Source organism: Mus musculus, chromosome 3 (genome assembly GCF_000001635.26).
Source record: "Mus musculus strain C57BL/6J chromosome 3, GRCm38.p6 C57BL/6J".
Lineage (NCBI taxonomy): Eukaryota > Metazoa > Chordata > Mammalia > Rodentia > Muridae > Mus > Mus musculus.
The window spans coordinates 40938139-40959579 of record NC_000069.6 but is presented as its reverse complement, the minus strand read 5'-3'; the positions used below and the strand labels follow the sequence as shown (position 1 = coordinate 40959579).

Sequence of the window (21441 nt, the reverse complement as noted above, 5' to 3'; positions counted from 1 at the left end):
CAGGACAGTCAGGGCTTTACAGAAAGACCCTGTCTCAAAAAAAAAAAAAAAAAAAAAAAAAAAAAGAAAAAAACCAAAACAACAAACAAAACCTCAACTGTCCTTAAGCCAGGTGATAGGTCAGAGGCAGATAGATCTCTGTGACTTTAAAGGCCAACCTAGCCTACAGAGTTAGTTGTAGAACAGCCGAGGCTACATAATAAAACCCTGTCTTGAAAACAAAACAAAACAAAATTAAAATTAAAAATAAATAAATAATTGTAAAACAAAAGGAAAAACCAGTAGACGATAACCCAGTCATGGTTACCTACAGTGGGAGCTACTACAATGTATGTGGTGGAGGAATGGGAAAGAAAGAGAAGTCAAATGGTTTGAGCACTATGAAGAGAGGTAGAAGTGGAGAGTCAGGATGGAGAGGCAGAGTCTGATGTGAGTAGCTGGCTCTGCCCCCTGAGGCCATAGTCAAGTCCAGGTCTGTGCTAGGGCCATGTCTGAGTCCAAGGCCATGCAGCAACAGAGGTCTGTGTCAATGTACATGGGTCATATTACCACCAAAATCCATGTGAATTTCCTAGTCTGGGCTGCCAGCTCAGACCACATTGATGTCTAAAAGCTGTGTAGAGCTGGCCCCATGCCTTACTGGCTGCTGCAACTTGGGAGAGGGCCCTGCACCTCACCTGGGTACTACAATAGAGCTGGCCCTGTTGGTGGGAGCATGGATGAGCCAGAGAAAGCTGCCCTATCTCCCCCCTGCCCCCCAGGTCATGAGAGTGGGAGAGCAGACCCTACTACCTCACGTGGGCAGCACAGTAGAGTTGATCCTGGTGTTGGGGGAAGAGGATAAGCCAGCCCTGAGGATGTGAAAGCAGGGGTGGGGTGGGTAGGGGTAGCTGATCCTGCCCCTTGCCTGATATGACCTTGAGTGAGCAAAGTAAGGCAATGCTGGAGAGCTGGCCATGGTAGTGTGGGTGTGGGAGAGCTGGTGAGCTGACCAACTCAGCTACCGCCCAGGCTCCAACCCAGGGCTTTGAACTGGCCCACCCCAACATCTACTCCATCTATGCACTGCTGGAGCACATGAAGGGACCAGTCTGCAAAACCAAAGCTGCAGGGTCTCCATGAACATCTACAAGTAAAAATGTGGAGACAAAGGGTTATGCTGTGTGACACAAGGTGGCATACTATAGCTTCCACAAGAGACTTATTTGGTTTTTTTTTTGTTTTTTTTTTTTTGGAGTGGGTCTTTTTTTGTGTGGGTATGCAAGGGTGGACGAGGGATGGGAAATGAGTGGGACTATGGTGCACAAAGTTCACAAAGAATTGATTTAAAAATATCAAAAAAGAAAAAAGAAAAAGAAAACTGTCTTTAAGAAAGGCTTTCAAAAATACAGTTGTATTTTTCATATTTATCCACTCCCTCCCTCCCTCATTCATTCACGTTTTGAAGCAGGGCCTGGGTGTGTAGCCCCAGCTGACATGAACTGGGTATACAGACCAACTAGTCTCAAAACTTTCAGTTTCTTTCCTACCTAGTCTTTGAATTACAGAGTAAACCACCTCAACTAGACATACCAGCCTGGGACTGGGAGAGCCTACCATCAGTATGTGCTATAATAAGTTTCTCTCCTCTCTCTCTCTCTCTCTCTCTCTCTCTCTCTCTCTCTCAAATATGCCTGCCTGTCTCAGTGCTAGAGGTTAAAGGCAGGCAGCACCACTGCCCAGCTACCTATAATTAAAAAAAAAAAAAAATGTTCAAAGAAAGATGGTAACATGGCATACTGGTATGTGCCTGTAATAATCTACAAAGACATGGAATAGATAGCATGTGTGTGTGTGCGCAAACATACATGTACATATGGATAAAAGATATCATGCCATAAAACATATACATTGGCAGTAATCAACATTTGATGAAGTCCTGGATTTGTGAAATCACAGATCTTAGGAGTACCTACAACCAGCATTTTACTAAGCCAGCATAATTCTAACTAAATTCTAAATATTTGTCCTTATATCCAAGGGTAGTTTTCCCTCCTCATCTAAAAAATTTGAAACTTCTCTTTAAGAAAACCACAAGGGCCTAGCAAACACAGAAGTGGATGCTCACAGTCAGCTAGCTATTGGATGGATCACAGGGCCCCCAATGGAGGAGCTGGAGGAAGTACCCAGTGAGCTGGGGGGATCTGCAACCGTATAGGTGGAACAACAATATGAACTAACCAGTACCCCCCCCCCCCAGAGCTCTAGCTGCATATGTATCAGAAGATGGCCTGGTCGGCCATCAGTGGAAAGAGAGGCCCATTGGTCGTGCAGACTTTATATGCCTCAGTACAGTGGAACGCCAGGGCCAAGAGGTGGGAGTGGGTGGGTGGGAGAGTGGGTGTGGGAGGGTGTGGGGGACTTTTGGGATAGCATTGGAAATGTATATGAAATAAATACCCAATAATAAAAAAAGAAAAGAAAACCACAATCAAGCCGGGCGTGGTGGCACACGCCTTTAATCCCAGCACTTGGGAGGCGGAGGCAGGCGGATTTCTCAATTTGAGGCCAGCCTGGTCTACAGAGTGAGTTCCAGGATAGCCAGGACTACAGAGAAACCCTGTCTTGGGAAAACAAAACAAAACAAAACAACACAATCAACCAAAATGCAGAGTTAGGGAGCCCAGTCCTATTGGATACAACTATAATACAACTCACCCACCAATAGTTCAGAGAACATTGCAAAAGAAGGGACAGAAGACAGTAAGAGCCAGAGGACCACAGAGTTTGCTGTGAGATCAGGTTTCATAGGGATGTCAGAAACGACAGCCATTAAAGTCTTACCAATCAATATGACTACCTAAACATTCCTATAACAGATATGCCAAAGCAGACAGAGGAAGGACCACTAAGCCTCACTACACAAAGAGTTACAGACTTCAAAGCCAAGCTGAAAGAGGAAGAAATAGTCTTTCCCAGGGAAGAACACAACAATTAGTTATGCAATAACAAATGGTCAACCCTGCAAACATACATACAAGTAACATTATATACAGAGCAGGTTGGACTGTGTATAGGAATATGAATACATATACAAGAATAATAATGAAAAAAGAGGTCATAAAGTCGAAGGAACACTGAGAGGTATATAGGAGGGTTTGGAAAGAAGAAAAGGAGGAAATGAAGTAATTATAGTATAGTTTCAAAAAATAGAGAAAATAATAAAACACTCCATGAAATAAATAAGAGTGAGGGGCAGCCATGTTCAAAAGAAACCAAAATCTTCAATAAAAATATTATTTGGGGGCTGGAGATATGGCTCAGTGACTAAATTAAAAGCACTGATTAGTTTTACACAAGACTCAGGTTCAATTCCCAGCACCCACATGGTGGCTCACCAACTATAACTCCAGTTCCAGGGCATCCAATGCCATCTTCTGACCTCTGAAGGCATGATATACACAAGTGGTACAGACATACATGTAGGCAAAACACTCAAACACATAAAATAAAAATATACCTAAAAATCCAGGTTGGTGGTACAGGCATATAATCCTAGCACTGAAAAGGCTGATGTAAGAAACTCAACAATCTGAGCTATGCAGCAAGACTCTCATCTAAAAAAAAGAAAGCACCCCAAACTCAAAAGGCAAGGAAAGGATTCTTTCCTATGCTAACAAAGAAAATATCAATTTATAGTCCAACAGTAATACTCTGTGGCATGACAGTTGATTTCTACATTTACCCTATGGAAAGACACAGACAATGACAAGATACATATAGAACATTATTTTGTCAAGATAAGGGAAGGGAACAATCAAGACTCAATAGGTCAATGCTAAATTAGCTATGTGAGCTATATTTATGGATTACTATACAATTTAAAAGTGAGTCTAGAGTATAAAGGACTAGCCAGACAGGTTCTGTAGTGACAGTACTTAGGAAGAGGAGGCAGGAGAATCAGAAATTCAAGATCTGCCTCAGCTACTTAGTTTCAGGCCAGCCTAAGGTACACAAAGCCCTTTCTCAAAAAAATTAAATTTAATTTAAAAATCACTCAGTACCTTTTTGTTTTTTGTTTTGTTTTGTTTTCTGTTTTTTGAGGCAAGGTTTCTCTGTGTGGCTCTAGCTGTCCTGAACTCACTCTGTAGACCAGGCTGGCCTCAAACTCAAAGATCAGCCTACCTCTGCCTCCTGAGTACTAGGATTAAAGGCATGTACCACCACCCAGCAATCATCCAGTACTGTGAATGAAACTTTATGTTTCATATGTTCTATAGAATTCACTTGTTGGAAAGTAATTGTTAAAAAGGTCTTTAAAAAATTAGTAAACAGATTAATCAGTAACATGACGCTTTTTGAAGGGAATATCACAAGATCAAAAGGTCATCTGTGTGGTATGTGTGCACAAGCCCCAAGAGTTTTATTTTTACAAATTATAAGGATATATAATATGTGCTATTTTACATCTTTATATTATATACTTATTTTATAATAAAATAGAATTTGCTTCTAAGATGTATTTCATGAGGGCACTAACAGCAAACTTACGATTCCTGAAAAAAAAAAAAAAAAAAAAAAAGGGAGGAAGTAGGTTGATAAAAAGCAACATAGCCAGGCATGGTAGCACTTGCCTTTAATCCTAGCACTAGAAAGGCTTGTGAGGCCAGTCTAGTCTACATAGTGAATTCCAGGCCAGCCAGGGCTACATAATATAGTGAGATCCTTTCTCAAAACAGCATAGGGTTCAAAGAATGAGAATGAAAAAAAAATGGACAAAATATTTTCATACTCTGTTTCTGAAAAATTATACTACAAGACTGATTTTTACTGTACAACCACAGCTACAAGCAAGTAATTAACAAGTCTTAGACTGTTATTTAATGAAGGGCTTATTAAATAATTACAACTACTTAACATGGTTTGGGAAGGTCAGAAGTCTTTTTTTATTTTTTGGTTTCTTGAGAGAGGGTTTCTCTGTGTAGCCCTGGATGTCCTGGAACTCAGTCTGTAGACCGGGCTGGCCTCAGAAATCTGCCTGTCTCTGCCTCCCAAGTGCTGGAATTAAAGACATGCACCATCACTGCCCAGCTAGGTCAGAAGTTTTAATACTGATCAAGATATTCCTAGGTAGGCCTGACTTTGACTGAAATGTTTTATCTGGTTTCCCCAAAACAGCAATATACCAGAGTCATCCTAAAACTGGAGAAGAGTGTCTGAAAACATGGAGCCATCAAAAATCTGTCTCACTTTTTTGTCTGGAGAAAGCTAGGCTGCTGAAATGGCTAAGAAGGTAAAGGAGCTTACTGCCAAGTCTGACCTGAGTTTGATCCCAGAACACACATGATTTAAGGAACAACTCCCCCAAAGCTGTTCTCTGATCTTCACATAAACCACAATGATGCATGCACACACACTAAACAAATAAATGTAAGTCCATGATCGTATCCTTTAAAAAAAAAAAAAGACTCCCCGTGCTTCTTATAATGCATCTACCTCTAACAACAATGTTTATGGCAAAAAGTTGTGGCTGTAATTCCTTCACTTCATTTATATGAGTAAGTTTGGCTGGAATTAAAAGCCTCTTTCTCGCTAGGCAGTGGTGGCACACGCCTTTAATCCCAGCATTTAGAAGGCAGAAGCAGGCAGATTTCTGAGTTTGAGGCCAGCCTGGTCTACAGAGTGAGTTCCAGGACAGCCAGGGCTACACAGAACCCTGTCTCCAAAAACAAAAACAAACAAACACAAATCCTCTTTCTCTCAAGACTTCCTATTTTGTAGAATGAATTCTAGAATCATTCTATTAATTGATAATTTAATATTGCTCAATCTGTATTCTTTGAATCCTAAATGATCTCTGGGCATATTTGATTGCTTATCATTACTATTATTCTCTTTTTGATACAGGGACTCATATTTTTCAAATATTTATTTTACTTTAATTATGTGTTTATCTCTGTGTATGTGCATGTAAGTGCAGGTGCCCAAGGAGGTAAGAAGAGAGTGTTGAGTTTCTTAGGAGCTGCAATTACACATATCCTCTAAAAAAGCACTATGCACTCTTAAGCTCTGAGCCACCTCAGCAGCCCTACCACCTCACTATATTGCTTTGGCTGGTCTCAAACTACAAGGTATAGTTGACCCTCTAGTCTCAACTTCCGAGTAGCTTGGACTATAGGCATGTACCACTGTACAGCTTATTATCACACACCCCCCTTTGAAACTTCATCTTTTAGAAGATTCCTTATTTTTATTTTTGTGTATGTGCACCACCCATGTGAGGATACCCTCAGGGGCCAAAGGGCAATAGATCCTCTATAACTGGGTGACCCAGATATGGGTGCTCTGTCAAAAGCAGTAAGCACTTTTAACTACTGAGCTATCTGTCCAAGCTGTAGCCCACCCTATTCAGTTTTCTTAGGAAAACAAGAAGGAGGGCATGGCATCTGGCTTGCATGTAGAAAGCACTCTTGTTTTAAGTAAGATTTGGGAGCCGTGGCTCCTTCATGACCATTACCTCAGCCTAGATGGAGGTCTGGGTTTGTTGCTAGCCTCTATAATTCAGAAAAATGTTTATCAAAACAAACAACAAATAGAAGACATGAACCTATCCATGTCATTAATTTACAAGAATAATGCCAAAAGTCAACTAGCTAGTTAGTAATAACTATACTATCACCCATTTCTTTCAGCAGTACATTCCTTACACCACCACTCTAAGTTACCCATTAGACACTGTAGAACAGCTTAAGAGTCAGCACTGCCACCCTGCCACAGATCTGAGGAAAAGCATTCCCAGTACTGCAGTGACCCCAGGATGTAAGAGTTGTTAATACAGAAACATTGGTGCAACTAGAGCTCCTTTTGAATTTGAGAAAGGTCTGTCTACATAGCCCTGGCTGTCCTGAAACTAAGTAGTAGATTAGGCTGACCTTGAATTCAGAGATCCACTGCCATTCCCTCAAAAGTACTGGAATTAAAGGCCTGGCTTCTGATTTTCTGAGACCTTGGTCTTGAGTGTAATCCAGGCTGGCTTCAAGCTCATAATCCCCTTGTTGGAATTATAGGTATGGGCCACACTCCCAGTAAGTCACTGTATCCTTAATCTAAGGAGGACTGGAGATCCAAGGCACAAGTAGGTTAAACTGTCAAATATTTTTCCAAGTAATCTGCAATAAAATTCTTGGGGGGAGGGGCTAGAAAATCTGCACATACAGCTTGATGATAAAGCACTTGCCCAGCAAGCACAAAGCCCTAGGCTCATCCCCATGAGGGGGGAAAAGAATCTCCAGTTTCACTTTGAAACGTTTTAAAGTCTAGAAAACTGAGTTTATAAAAACTCGGAGCCAGGCGGTGGTGGCGCATGCCTTTAATCCCAGCACCCGGGAGGCAGAGGCAGGTGGATTTCTGAGTTCGAGGACAGCCTGGTCTACAAAGTGAGTTCCAGGACAGCCAAGGCTGTAAAGAGAAACCCTGTCTCCAAAAACCGAAAAGCAAACAAAACAAACAAACAAACAAAACAAAAACAAACACACAAAAAACTCGATTAATATTTCATAGTTCAATAAATATTATAATGCCTAGTACTCTGTGTAAATCTAGATATGGAGGGGTAACAGAGTGATCAACAGGTTTCTCTACGAAATTTTAAGAAGACTTGATATACCATGTTCTCTTCACTTATTTAGCAATGGTAGTAAACTGCTCTTTTCAGCAGGCCAGAATTGTACTAATACAAGATGGAGAGCAAAACTCAGTGCTTTTGTTTTGTTTTTCCTTAAGGTGTCAAAATTTAGTAAGAATTAATAAGGAGAGCAGAATGTCTATAATCCCAGTATCTTGAAGAAGACAGTGACGTGAGGATCAAGAATTCCACAACCCCCTGGGCTACACAAGTAGATAGTGTTTCAAAAAGCAAGCAAAATAACAAAAGCAAATAAGTTAGTGAGCATTTCTGCGTGCAAAACCTAAGAAACTAAATTGGTTCTGCGTGCAAAACCTAAGAAACTAAATTGGTTCAACATTTATCTCCCCCTACAGGAGAGATAAAACAATCACAATTGTACAGGATCCCTTCACCGCATTTGACCCTCACAACCCCATAAACATGCTCAAACTTCGGCTGTTCCACCAACTCTCCCCAGACCAGCGAAAACTTGCCAACAAAACAGCCGCAATTCCCACAGAAAAGTTCAGTTATTTTAGTGCAGTTTTATTAAAAAAAGAAAAAAAAAGAAAAAGGAGAGTTTTACTCAGCATTTCCATTCTAACTTTTTTCTTTTTGACTTCTCTTCGAACGCCTAATCCTCTACATCAATCGGCATACGCCACCAAATACAAGCCAGTCTTCATTTTACTTTCTAACTGCAGTTGCTGCAACCCAAATAAAGCCCCAAGGGCCATATTGCATGGGTCAGCATTCGAACGCAAAGGCACAACCCAATTGCTAACGCGCAGGCTACCGTGGGACCAGCTGTGCGATCCGGACTCTGAATCAACTGTCCTGTGTCAGGCATTCTGAAACACAACCACACAACCGCAAAAACACCTAATACCAGCTGCCTTCACAGCCACATCTACCTAGCAGCTTTTCGAGACTTTCGTTTCACCACCTCACTTCAGGAGCCAGCCCAATCGGACTTCCACTTACAAATCCGCTCGTCCCGACTCGCCTCTACTCTGTGTCAAGTTCCCGGAAACTTTTCCACGGTATTCACCGCGTCTAGGACGCCGACACGTGAAGGCACGAGCCCAGCACAGCCCCGCTGCCCAGTCACCCACGTCGTGCCCCTACCCGTCAAGGAGAACCTGAGGTCCCACCTCTTCCTGTCGCTCCCTCTCCTAGATGTCCATTTATGTAAATCGGCACGGTGAATGACACCTAGGAACCAAACACCTCCCGCGGACCGCACTCACCGGCCTCCGGGGAGTCCTGAGCGGGCGACGGCACGCCGGTGCCCACGGTGGACAGGTGCTGCGGCAGCTTCTTGGTCCACGGGTTCCCCTTTGGCGGCGGCGGCGGCGGCTTGTCCTCCGGGCCGGCTGCCGCTGGGTCCTCGCGGGCGTCCTCCGGTGGGTCCCGCGGTGCTGGCGGCGGCAGCGGCGGCGGTGGTGGTGGCGGCGGCGGAGGCGGCGGCGGCAGCGGCGGAGCCTCCCCGCCGAAGGGACCCCCGGGCGCACGCGCCTTGTGCGCCAGGTGCAGCGCCAGCGGCCTCACGGGCACGGCCGCTTGCGGCACGCTGTGTCCCAGCACGAGCGCCGGCGACGGCTCTCCCCGCGCACCCGCGCTGGTGGCGGCCGCGGCCCGCTCCTCCCTCGCCTCCTTGCCCTCCCGCTCGCCGGGCGCCGGCTGCTCCGCCCGCCGGCTCGTCGCTGCCAACAGCGCGTCCCGGTCTCCGGCCACGGCGGGCGGGTCCTCCCGGGTGGCAGCGGCGGGCACCGGGGCGCGAGCGGACATGGCCGGCCCCTGGCCCCAGCCTCCTGCCCAGCCGGGGGCCGTCCGGGTCCAGGGAGCCCGGCCGCCCCTCTCTCCACACGGGGGCACCGACCCGCTTCGGTCCTGGGACGCGGAACCCGCCCGCCGAGGCGTGCAGCGCCCGGCGTGCCCGTCCTCCCCGCCCGCCGAGCGGAGCGCTAACCGCCCGCCGCCTGGCCTCGTCGCAGCGCACGGCCGGAGCTCGCCACTCGCGCCGGGCGCGCCCGAGCCGCGAGCCCTCAGCGGGCGCGGGCGACAACGCGGCGCTCCAGCCAGTCTGAAGGATCTCTGGCGAGCTGCGGAGGCGCGCGCGGCCTGAGCCGGTAACTGTCCCTGAGGGCGGGGCATGCAGAGGGCGAGGCAGCCAGGGGCGGGGCGTGCAGAGGGCGAGGAAGGCTACTGGGCGGGGCGTACAGAGGGCGAGGAGGGCCAATGGGCGGGGTGGCCAGGTAGGCGGGGCGTTTATAGGCTGAGGCGGGCCGATGGGCTGGGCGTGCGGAGGCGGAGGCGTCCAAGAGGCGGGGCGCGCAAGGGGAAAGGCGTGCCAGTGGGCGGGGCGTGATGTAGGCAAGAGCCAAGATAATCAGCGTTCAGTAGGCCAGGTGCCCAAGGACCAGGGCGAGGGCCAGTCAGGGTGAGGGGCGGGGCGGGTAGAGGGCGAGGCAGGTTAGGGGGCGGGCACCCTGGAAAGTGACGTGGCCACTTGCGGGCATTCCCTAAACGCTGCGGGCGACCGCGGCCTGTGGAGTCTTCCCGAATGCGGCGGGCATGGTTTGATGAGAGCCCCGCCCTAGCGGATCGCGAGGATGAACCTGCTACGCTTGGGGAGCATCTTACGTCTGTGACCCAGGGACTAGGAGGACAATCTTCAGGAACCAGGAGGACCAGAAAGTCCATTTGCGCTAAGGTGAAACGCTTCAGGCTTTTCACGAGGGCGGGTCCTCAGGACCCAGGAAAAGTTTCCCAGTAACGATGTGGGCTCCAATAGGCACTCCTGATCCGGAGCCAAGTTCAAGTGAAGACCCAGCCTCGACATTACAAGAAGTGCACTTGTCGGTCCTGATTCTAACCTACAGACAACGAAATGATTCTTTAGTGCTCTTGAGTAAAACGAACACTAGACATTTCGCCACCTTTTTCATTTTTCATTTTTTTTCAGTGGGTTTTGATGTTTTCATCAAACTAAGTCTCCTGTAGCACAAGTTGACCTCGATCTCGAGGCTGGCCGTGAGCCTACCATTCTAGTCCAGGTTGCCCTGGAAGCCATCGATTTAGACCAGTCTGGTTCTGAACTCAAAGGAATGCACCTGCCTTAGCTTTTGAAATGGGATGACCAACAGGCATGCGTGCTACCCACCAGCTAGTCTTGAACTTTTTTTTTTTTTTAAGATTCTTTTAGAGTCCCTAAGGCTAGTATTAAAGCATAAGGACCACACCCAGTTGGCTTTGTACATTCACTCTGTCTAGATTTCTTTTTTTAGATCCGCCTGCCTCTGCCTCCCAAATGCTGTGATTAAAGAAGCGCACTGCCCAGCATGAATTGTTCTATTTTTAATCACAAGAATGCGAGTACGTGTGTGTGCGTTTGTGCACACACACAAGTGTGCAGGTGCCCTTGATTACCAGAGGTATTGGATCCTCCTTGCGCTGCCGATACAGGCTGTTGTGCCCAGCACGGTGCTGGGAAGCCAGAGTGTAAGCGCTCTTAGTCCTCAAGCCATCTCTCCAGCTCCTTTGCTTTGAACAATTGACTGAGTGAAAAAAGAGCTACAGAGGAGAGGACATGACTGCTCCTAGGCATGGTGGAGGAATCTAGAGTGGACATGACCAGACTGAGACTGAACTGGAGGCATGTGGAGAGGAGGGGGGGATGGAAGAGGGGAGAGAAAGGGACAAATTTTAGCAGCCTGGAGGCCAAAGGTACAAAAGGGACGTGCAACCAGAATGGCTGCATTATAATAAGGGAAGAGCAGCCCAGTTGCCTGGGCTGGGGAGTCCAGTGTAGGGACTGGGGGTATGGCAGCCAGGAGGGCCCTGTAATTGTTTGGGGCTGAAGGATGCCTGGAGAACCTAGCTTCCAGGTCCCCATTGTTAAATAGGCACCTCAGCCTTTTGCCCCGGGGATTTGAGATTTAACTTTGACCTTTACTCCAACTCCCAAATGCCTTGATTAGAGGAGGGGAGCCATCACTCCCAGTTAATTTCCCAGGCTTTAATCTGTAGGAATTGCACTGGATCACAGTTTAACTATGTTCCCACTGTTGCTCCCCAGTGATGGGTAGTGACACAGTACAGATAGATAACATTTTGGGAAGCCTAGCAAGTTCTTTCTTTTTAGCATTGAAATTTGATCTGAGGTGATATTGGCAGCACATGCTTCTGGTTTAATGAAGTTCTATTCTGCAAGGTCATCATTGAGAGCTATTCTTACTGGTGAAAAGGTTTTCTCCACCTCACGCCAGCTCCAACCCTGTTGAATAGTGTACTCATGACCTCACACATTACGTCAGCTATAAAGTGAGGCTTTGCTGTGACCCTAAGCAACCTCCTGAAACTGGTTGCTAGTCAATGAGGACTATACTTCAATCTGTATTGCCCAATGCCAACTTTTTTTGTTTTGGTTTGGTTTTTGTTTTGTTTTGTTTTTGTTTTTATTTTGTTTGTTTGTTTGTTTTTGTTTTGAGACAGGGTTTCTTTGTGTAGCCCTGACTGTCCTGCAACTAGCTCTGTAGATCAAGCTACAGACTGGCAGAGATCCCCCTGCCTCTGTCTGACAGAGATGCCCCTGTCACCTGAAATGCTGGGATTGAAGGAGTGCACCACCACTGCTTGGCTGCTAGCTGTTCTTGTAATCAGAGTTAGTTTGTTTTTTTCAAGACCTGTTGGGAAATACTAAATTGTATAAAATTGTACCAACAAGTACTAGTCAATGAGATTCTGAACACATTGTATTTATTTATTTATTTATTTATTTATTTATTTTTTCGAGACAGAGTTTCTCTGTGTAGCCCTAGCTGTCCTGGAACTCACTCTGTAGACCAGGCTGGCTTCGAACTCAGAAATTCGCCTGCCTCTGCCTCCCAAGTGCTGGGATTAAAGGTGTGCGCCACCATGCCCAGCTGTGTTTATTTTTTACCATCAGCTTATTGAAATACAAGACTGAGTCAGGGGAGGAAGAGGAAATAGGATAGTGTCTCTCTAAAATTCCATTTACTTGTGCTGCTGTGGATATTTGGTGTATGCATGTGTATGTGTATGTGTGTACACACGGGTACGTGTATGTAGGTCAGAGGTAGACTTCAGGCAGCATCCACCCATTTCTCTTTATTTATTTATTATTTTGATGTAAATTCTCTCACTAGCTGGAACTCACCCACTAGGCTGGGCCAGCTGGCCAGTGAGTCTGAACCTCCCTGGTGCCACCATGTTTGGTCCTTTTTTGGACATCAAACTCAAATCCTCATAAGTACTTTTCTGAGCTCTCACTCTAGTTCTGGATTGTATTTAAAGATTACAGACTTCTCAAAAAAAAAAAAAAGTTTCAGCTGGGCATGGGACACACACCTTTGATCCCAGAACTTGGGAGGCAGAGGCAGGCACATTTCTGTGTCTGAGGCCAGCCTTGTCTACAAAGTGAGTTCCAGGACAACCGTGACTATACAGAGAAACCCTGTCTGGAACAACTCCCCCCCCCCCCCCCCAAAAAAAAAGAGACAGACAGACAGATTCTTAAGTCAAAGTGAAGGATGAGAAAGAAACAGTGTTTCTAGAAACAGTATTTGTTTTGCCAGTAGAGAATTGAGAGCAGTTGTAGACTCCAGAAAACAGTGGCAGGGGTTAAAGCCTCGATTGTAGTGCATTGTTACTTGGACAGAAGCTGGCTGGCTATTATCTATCTTTCAAGTACTTAGAACTCTTGCTTCCTCCTCCTCCTCCTCTTCCTCTTCTTTTTTTTTTTTTTCTCAAGACAGGGTTTCTCTGTGTAGCCCTGGCTGTTCTGGAACTCACTCTGAAGACCAGGCTAGCTTCACACTCAGAGCTCCCCCTGCCTCTTGCTAGGCAACTTGTGCCACCGCTGCCTGCCATACCTGCTTCTTGTTAAGAGCGTTGATGTTTTTGTTCTTGTTCACTCTAGCCTTTTTCTTTTTCTGCTCTTTTTTATTTGTTTCGTGTTTTGTTTCTGAAGAACAAGCAAGAAAACTTTTATTAAGAGGTAGAGCCGGGGCTGGAGAGATGGCTCAGCAGTTAAGAGCATTGACTCCTCTTCCAGAGGCCCTGAGTTCAATTCCTAGTAACCACATGGCCCTCTTCTGGTGTGTCTGAAGACAGCTACAGTGTACTCATATAGATAAATAATTTTTTTTTTTAAGAGATAGAGTAATACCTCCCTAAGAAGGGTCTGGGAAATGGGTTGTCCTGTGTTTTATTTGGTTGCTTTGTATTTTTTGTTTTGTTTTATTTTGGTTTGTTTATTGTGACAGAGTTGCATTAAGTAGCCCAGCCTGCCCTGGAATATGCTATGTAACCTAGACTGACTTCAAATTTTAAAATCTACCAGACTTAGCCTCCCAAGTTCTTCCTGGAGCTGTAGTTATGTGCTACCCAACTTGGCAATCCTCCTTCTCCTGACCTTGTACTAGAGAAGTCTAACTTCCCTAGATAGTAGCAGTGTGCAGACTTGCCCTCTAGCATCTGAATATTAGAAAGGTCTGAAGATATGGAAGTTCACAGTCCTCGTTCCCTAAGTCAAATCACCAAAGCTTATCAGCAGAGTTTTTTCTCTACCTGTCCTGTATTTCTAATCTTTGCCCTTTTAGCCATAGAGATAATAAGCAGCAGCCCTCGGGGTGTACTAGCTGGCCCCAGATTCTCTGAAGATAGTCCATACCTCTGTAAATGGTCCTTTTAACAACTTCAAATTATGCATTCTGAATGTTCCATCTGTTACTGGCACCCTAGCTGAGCCAGTTTGCCATTGCTAACCGCCATTTTGTTCCTTGACTTTTCCTTTATAGCTAGAATATAGCTTATATCAGATTCTTCCTCCATTTCCTAGTTCAAAACCATGGAGGTTCCAGACAAGGTGTCAGGCACTTGTAATCTCAGCTACTCAGAGATGTGGGAGGATCACTTAAACTCAGGATTATGTGGCCAGCATGGACAAATGTGGAGATAGATCTCTGTGCCTAAAACAGTGCTGGAAGTGAAATGTCTGGGGTGCCAAGAAAGCACTTGGCCATTTGTGCCCATTTTTCTAGTAAAAATAAATGAGTCACTAGCTGATCTGTGAATGATTTGTTCTTGAATAGGAGTTATCCATCCTAGCCTAGAGAAACAAGTTATTTGGGTCAAAACTCTACTATGAAGGCAAATGGGTAGAGGATGAAGAAATGAGCTCTCCTATATGAATGTGAGAGAAAGCATCCTCTAGCCAACAGCTCCCCTTCTGCGGAGACAGTCTCATGTGACCCAGACTAGCATTGAATTCTTTAAATTCCCCGGGAAAACTATGAACTCCTAATCATCTGACCTGTAGTTCCCAAGTGCTGGAATTACAGGCCTGTGTCATCACACTCAGTTAATATCCTTGGTGAATGGTAACCACTTTCTAGTCCTTACAAGTTAAGAGACATGATTGTCATTCCCTTCCATACTAGTTCTGTGAGAGCCAAAGTTATGTTGTAAGTTTTACTATGCCTAAGAGGTCTGTCTTAGGGTTTTACTGCTATGAACAGACACTATGTATGGCCAATGTAAGTCTTAAAAGGACAATATTTAATTGGGGCTGGCTTACAGGTTCAGAGGTTCAGTCCATTATCATCAAGACCTGAGCATGGCAGCATCCAGGCAGGCGTGGTGCAGGCAGAGCTGAGAGTTCTACATCTTCATCTGAAGGCTTCCAGGCAGTTAGGATGAGGGTCTTATTTCCCACACCCACAGTGACACACCTACTCCAACAGGGCCATGCCTTCTAATAGTGCCACTCCCTGGGCCAAGCATATATAAATCATCACAAGAGTCATGAAATAAAATACCTCTTATCCTGCAAATCCTTTGCCCAAGGACAGATAATTCCTGAAATACTGGTGGGTATTGTTTATGGGAGATAACAACCTGTATGTTTTAACACCCCTAAACAAGTCTGTTTGACCCAGCTATACCAGATATGCTTGATCAAATGTAGACAGGAGGTAGAAAATACATCAGGTTGTATGCCTGCCTCCTTATTGACTGGATGGGAAATATGATAGACTTATGGGTTGCCTTTTTAAGTCTCTGCAAAATGTGACTTGTCATTTTCGGGGCACCCAGGAATAGACCTGATCAGAGTCCATCCTCCTGGCTAGTATTTAATTAAAGGTTGCTTCATATTTGGCTTTAAAAATGTGTAGTGGTTTTATTCTCGCCTGGTGGAATTAACAGTTCCTTCATCGACAAGAAGCTGCCAGCCAGCAGTGTTCCAGGCTTTCACTAATCCTACCAATTATGGGATCTTTTTACTGCTACCTGCATACTGCCATCACCCTTCCATCATTCTGCCACTGCCAGTCTTCTCTGCCTCCACTAAGGCCCATGCCATACTGTGAGGATTACATGAGATAAATATAACATGTAGCAGGCATATTAAATTACTGGAGATTACCCCTTAATGTAATGGGAATTAAAATCTAGAGAACATAAGTTAGTCTCTTGAGAAAATGTTCTTTAAGAGTAAAACCTGGCCAGGGTGGTAATGGTGCACGCCTTTAATCCCAGCACTGGGGAGGCAGAGGCAGGCAGATCTCTGTGTTAGAGGCCATCCTGGTCTACAGAGTGAGTTCCAGAACAGCCAGGACCACACAGAGAAACTGTTTCAAAACAACAAAGACAGTCTTACTGTTTAGCTAAAGCTGACCTTAAACTTGAAATTTTCATTTCTTTTTTTGTTTGTTTGTTTGTTTTTTCGAGACAGGGTTTCTCTGTTTAGCCCTGGCTGTCCTGGAACTCACTTTGTAGACCAGGCTGGCCTCGAACTCAGAAATCCGCCTGCCTCTGCCTCTGCCTCCCGAGTGCTGGGATTAAAGGCGTGCGCCACCACGCCCGGCTGAAATTTTCATTTCTACTTGAGAATATAAGGCACAAAACAACTCTTCAAGCTTAGGTAGCTTTCAGTACAGCAGTCTTACTGAAATAGGAATTTAGTATCTCAAAAGCTTATGTGTCTGGGCTAAGAACTTCCAGTCTGTAACAGCAGAGCTAGAATTGATTGCTTTCTCTCTACCTTCCCATACTATTTGGTGTCTTTCTATCCCTCTGTCAAGTTTTTGAGACAGGGTTTCATGTAACCCTTGATGTCTTTGAACTACTGGTCCTCCCACCTCCACATCTGTGATGGTTTATATATGCTTGGCCCAGGGAGTGACACTGTTAGGAGGTGTGGCCTTATTGGAGTAGATGTGTAACTGTAGGTGTGGGTTTTAAGACACTTGACCTAGCTGCCTGGAAGCCAGCCTTCAGATGAAGATGTAGAACTCTCAGCTCCTCTTGCACTATGCTTGCCTGGATGCTGCTGCCATGTTCCCGTCTTGATAATAATGGTCAGAAATTCTGAACCTGGCAGCCAGCTCCAATTAAATGTTGTCCTTCTAAGAGTTGCCTTGGTCATGGTGCTCACTGCTTTTGCAGAGGATTAGAACTTGGTTCCCTGCATCTAGCAGATAGCTCCCAACTACCTGGACACTACGTTCTGACCTCCACTGGCATCTTCACTTAGATGCACATACACACATACAGACAGACACACATAAAATAAATCTTTAAAAATAATAACATAAGGCTGGAGAGAAAGTTCAGCACTTAAGAACACTTGTTCTTGCCGAGGACCTGGGTTTATTTTCCAGCACACACACGGTGGTTTACACCTATCTGTAACTCCAGTTCCAAGGTATCTATCTGATTCTTTCTTCTGACCTCTTTGGGCACCAGGCACAAATGTGGTGCACATATATCCATACAGGCAAAATACCTATACACATGAAAAAATATCTAAATTAAAAAAACTTTCAATAATACAATGGTAATATTTAATCTTTAAAAAATATTCTAATAAAATAAATAAAATCAAAAGAGAGAAAAGTAGACCCTTTTCTCTTTTCCCGTTCTGAAGAAACAAATTTTATTTTTTAAGTTTATGTATATGGGTCTCTTACCTTCATGTATGTATGTGTACATGTATGTATGTGTACATGTATGTATGTGCGTTATGTTCCCACAGAGGGCATCAGATTCCCTGGAACAGGAATTATGAATGGTTGTGAGCCACTATGTGGATTCTGGGAATTGAACCTGGGTCCTCTATAAGAGCAAGTACTCTTACCTTCTGAAGCATCTCTCCAGCCTAAAGGAACAAGTATTATTGTTTTGATACAGGTTCTTCTTGTATATCCCAGGCTGGCCTCAAATTGGTGAACCTCCTGTCTCATCTCTCAGTGTTGACATTACACGCAGGTGCCACTACACTCACCCACCATTTCAGACTCTCTGATAGCCTAATCTAGCTTCCTATTAATTTCCCTATAGAGAAGTATGCATGAGTGAAATCTAGAGTTGAATCCATTTTTACATTTAAATTAATTCATTTTATTTATCATTGTGGGTGTGTGAAAGAAACATGTTTATGGGTATGCATGTGTCATACTACATGTGTAGATTCATGGACAACTTGAAGGGTCAGCTCTCTCCGTCTACCTTTATATGAACTCCAGAGATTAAAGTCAAGTAGTCAGGCTTGCATGACAAGCATGGTTACCTGCTGAGCGTATTGGTGGCCCTTCCATGCTTGTTTGTGACACTTTGATCACACATTAGGTAGCTGTAGCTGTGCAGATTTCTGGGTCTTCTATTCTATTGGCCTATGTGTTTTTGTGAAATACTTTGCTGTTTTTGTTACTATCACTGTAGCATATCCTGAAGTGAGACGATGAGGTCTTACAGTATTGCTCTTTTTGTCAACAATTACTTTGGGTCCTGGGGGTGTTTTGTGAGTCCATATGAATTTTAGGATATTTTTTTCCTAATTCTGCTCAAGACATCATTGGAATTTTGTTAGGAATTACATCAAATCTGTAGCTTGTAGATGATTTATTTTTATTTCCTTAATTAGGTTTCTTCTTAGGTTTCATTTTTTTAAATGAAAATATGAGGAAGCTATATTCTGGTTTCATTCTCAGAAATTTCATTATTTATGAACAGAAAGGCTTTCCATTTAACGTGTGTGTGTGTGTGTGTGTGTGTGTGTGTGTGTGTGCATGAGTATGTTTGCATGCACAGGTGAAAAGAGGATGTCAAGTCTTTTATCACACTGTGAGTTTCCCACTGAAGAACCTGCTGGTGTCCAGCAAGCCCCAAAGAATCCGTCTCTTCCCCTTCCAGTGCTAGAATTACAAGTATATGCTCTGCCACATTCAGCTTGTAACATGGTTGTTGGCATAGTAACCCCAGTCCTTGTGATTGCACAGAAGCATTCTAAGCCATTGAGCCATCTCTCTAGCCCTTGAATGTAATTTTTGGTATGTAATGAAATGTGCTAACATTAGAAAGATCTGCTGCGCTGGAGAGATGGTTCATTGGTTAAGAGCACTGACTGCTCTTCCAGAGGTCCTGAGTTCAAATCCCAGCAACCACATGGTGGCTCACAACCATCCGTAACAAGATCTGGCGCCCTCTTCTGAAGTGTCTGAAGACAGCTATAGTGTACTTACATATAATAAATAAATAAATCTTAAAAAAAAAAAAAAAAGAAAAATTTGCTATAACCCTGGAACCTACAAAGTCATTGACAGGAAAATAAAGGAAAGGCTTATGGCTTTTTTTCTGATGTAAATATTTTTGCCTTTATTATATTAATTAATTAACTAATTAATTGATTAGTAGTGGTGGGATCAAACTTAGAACCTCACAAATGTTACCACTCTACCACTGAACTCCATCTCTAGCCCAACTGTTTTTATTATTGAATGGCCCTTGAGTGGGAGTAGCTGTATTACTGGATAGCTGCTTCCATCCCAAGGAGATGATACAGAGTAGTGTAAAGGTGTGTGACAGGGTTACCTGGCTTGGGCACTGGCATACTATGGCCCTGGCCAAATCCCGTCCACACTCTACAGCATAAACTAAGACTAGCTTCTTTGATCCCCACCTCCACTCCATTGGTGGGTACTGAACCCAGGCCTTGAACATGCTAGAAAAGCACTCTAAAGATGAAAAGAGGGTTATTTTATGGCATGTGAAAAATCATATGAAGTTCAAATTCCAGTTTTTCCTTTAAAAAAAAGATTTAAAAAAACTCTTATTTTTATGTGCACTGGCCTTTTCTCTGCATATGCATGTGTGTGAGGATGCCAGATACCTTGAAACTGGAGTTAGTTACAGACAGTTGTGAACTCCATATGGGTGTTGAGAATTGAACCTGGGTTCTCTGGAAGAACAGCAGTGTTCTTAGCCTCTCAGACATCTCTCCAGCTCTCAGTCCCTTAAGTATAACACTGCTGGAACACAGCCATGTGTACTCACTTCTGTTTTCTATGGTTGCTTAATAATGCACTAATTCTGTAGTCACAATAAAACCGTGTGTGATACCGTCATCACTTTATGTTATGACAAGTATGGAGAACAATCAAGTGGAATTTTATAAACATACTACAAAGGGTCCAATATGTTCCAGACATTTGGAAAGCAGAAGCAGGAGATCTCTGAGTAGAGGCTAACCTGGTCTATATATTGCTATCTATATACCAAGCTCCAGGCCAGGCAGAGCTACATAGAAAAATGAAATCATTTACTTAGGTATGGATTATCATCAGATTATCAGGCAGTACATATCTTTGCAGACATTCTCTGAGCAAAATTATGCAAGATATCCTGGTGGAACAGCCTTGATACATGAATATTTGCAAAAGATTTTGATGATAGGGAACAAAACTTTGAACCCCAAGTAAATAAGTTATCTCCTTTGGAAAAAAAATTCTACTCTCAGTTCAGCATAGTGCACACCCTCCCTTTAGTTCCAATGTTATGGAGGCAGAGGCAGAGAGGCAGAGAGGCAGAGAGGCAGAGAGGCAGAGAGGCAGAGAGGCAGAGAGGCAGAGAGGCAGAGAGGCAGAGAGGCAGAGAGGCAGAGAGGCAGAGAGGCAGAGAGGCAGAGAGGCAGAGAGGCAGAGAGGCAGAGAGGCAGAGGCAGAGGCAGAGGCAGAGGCAGAGGCAGAGGCAGAGGCAGCTGCAGGTGGATCTATGAGTTCAGGGCCAGTCTGATTTACATAGTGAGTTCCAGATCAGATAGGGCTACCTAGTGAAACCTTGTCTCAAAAAGAAATTATTGATTTTTTGAGACAGTTTCTCTGTGTAGTACTAACTCTCTTGAGTTGACTCTGCACACCAGGCTGGAGTACAACTCAGAGATCCACCTGCCTCTGCTTTCTGAGATAAAGGCATGTACACGCATGCAGATGCATGTACACATCCATGGTCCATATGCGGAGTCAGCCGAGCTGACCGTGAACTATAGGTCCTCCTGCCTCAACCACTCCAGTGTTGGCATTACAGATCTGAGCAACCACATCGCCTTCCAAACCATTCCTTGGCAGCCTTTGTCCAGGATCCCATTCCTCCCAGCCAAAGGGAATTCTTGGCCTGCTGACACCTTGAGGTTTTGTTTGCAATATGTTTACTATCTCTAATGTAATCACATCCGAGTTAAACACCGAGAATCACGTGTCAGGATGACTGTTCTCCTGAGATCACATGGTGCAAAGCGGGCTCTGAAGAGATAGTGATATTGTGTTAGAGCCTTCCTTCCTTATTTCTTCCTTACCATATGAGTACAATATCTAAGGGCAAACAAAATTGGCTCAAATTCAGACACATGAATCAAATAAAACATGCTTCTGGTAGTTGGAATGATACCTCTTTACAAAACAAAACAAAACAAAAAAAACAAACCACAAAGCAAA

The 21441-nt window shown here is 44.5% G+C and overlaps 1 protein-coding gene across 14 annotated transcripts in view; it reads right to left on the bottom strand.

Moving 5' to 3' along the window:
- The window catches only part of Larp1b (La ribonucleoprotein domain family, member 1B), a 90438-nt gene extending 80628 nt beyond the window's left edge, over window positions 1–9810 (bottom strand). For 4 of the 14 annotated variants that reach the window (XM_017319521.2, XM_017319522.2, XM_030252543.1 and 1 more), the window contains exon 1: window positions 8896–9809. In XM_017319521.2, coding sequence (XP_017175010.1) covers window positions 8896–9802 — 907 coding nt within the window. In that variant the 5' untranslated portion in view covers window positions 9803–9809. Of the gene's footprint in view, window positions 1–8629; window positions 8828–8895 lie in introns of those variants that run through there. The other 10 variants (XM_017319520.2, XM_030252542.1, NM_001040399.2 and 7 more) reach the window with 7 other exon arrangements.
- Window positions 9811–21441: the final 11631 nt, after the last annotated feature.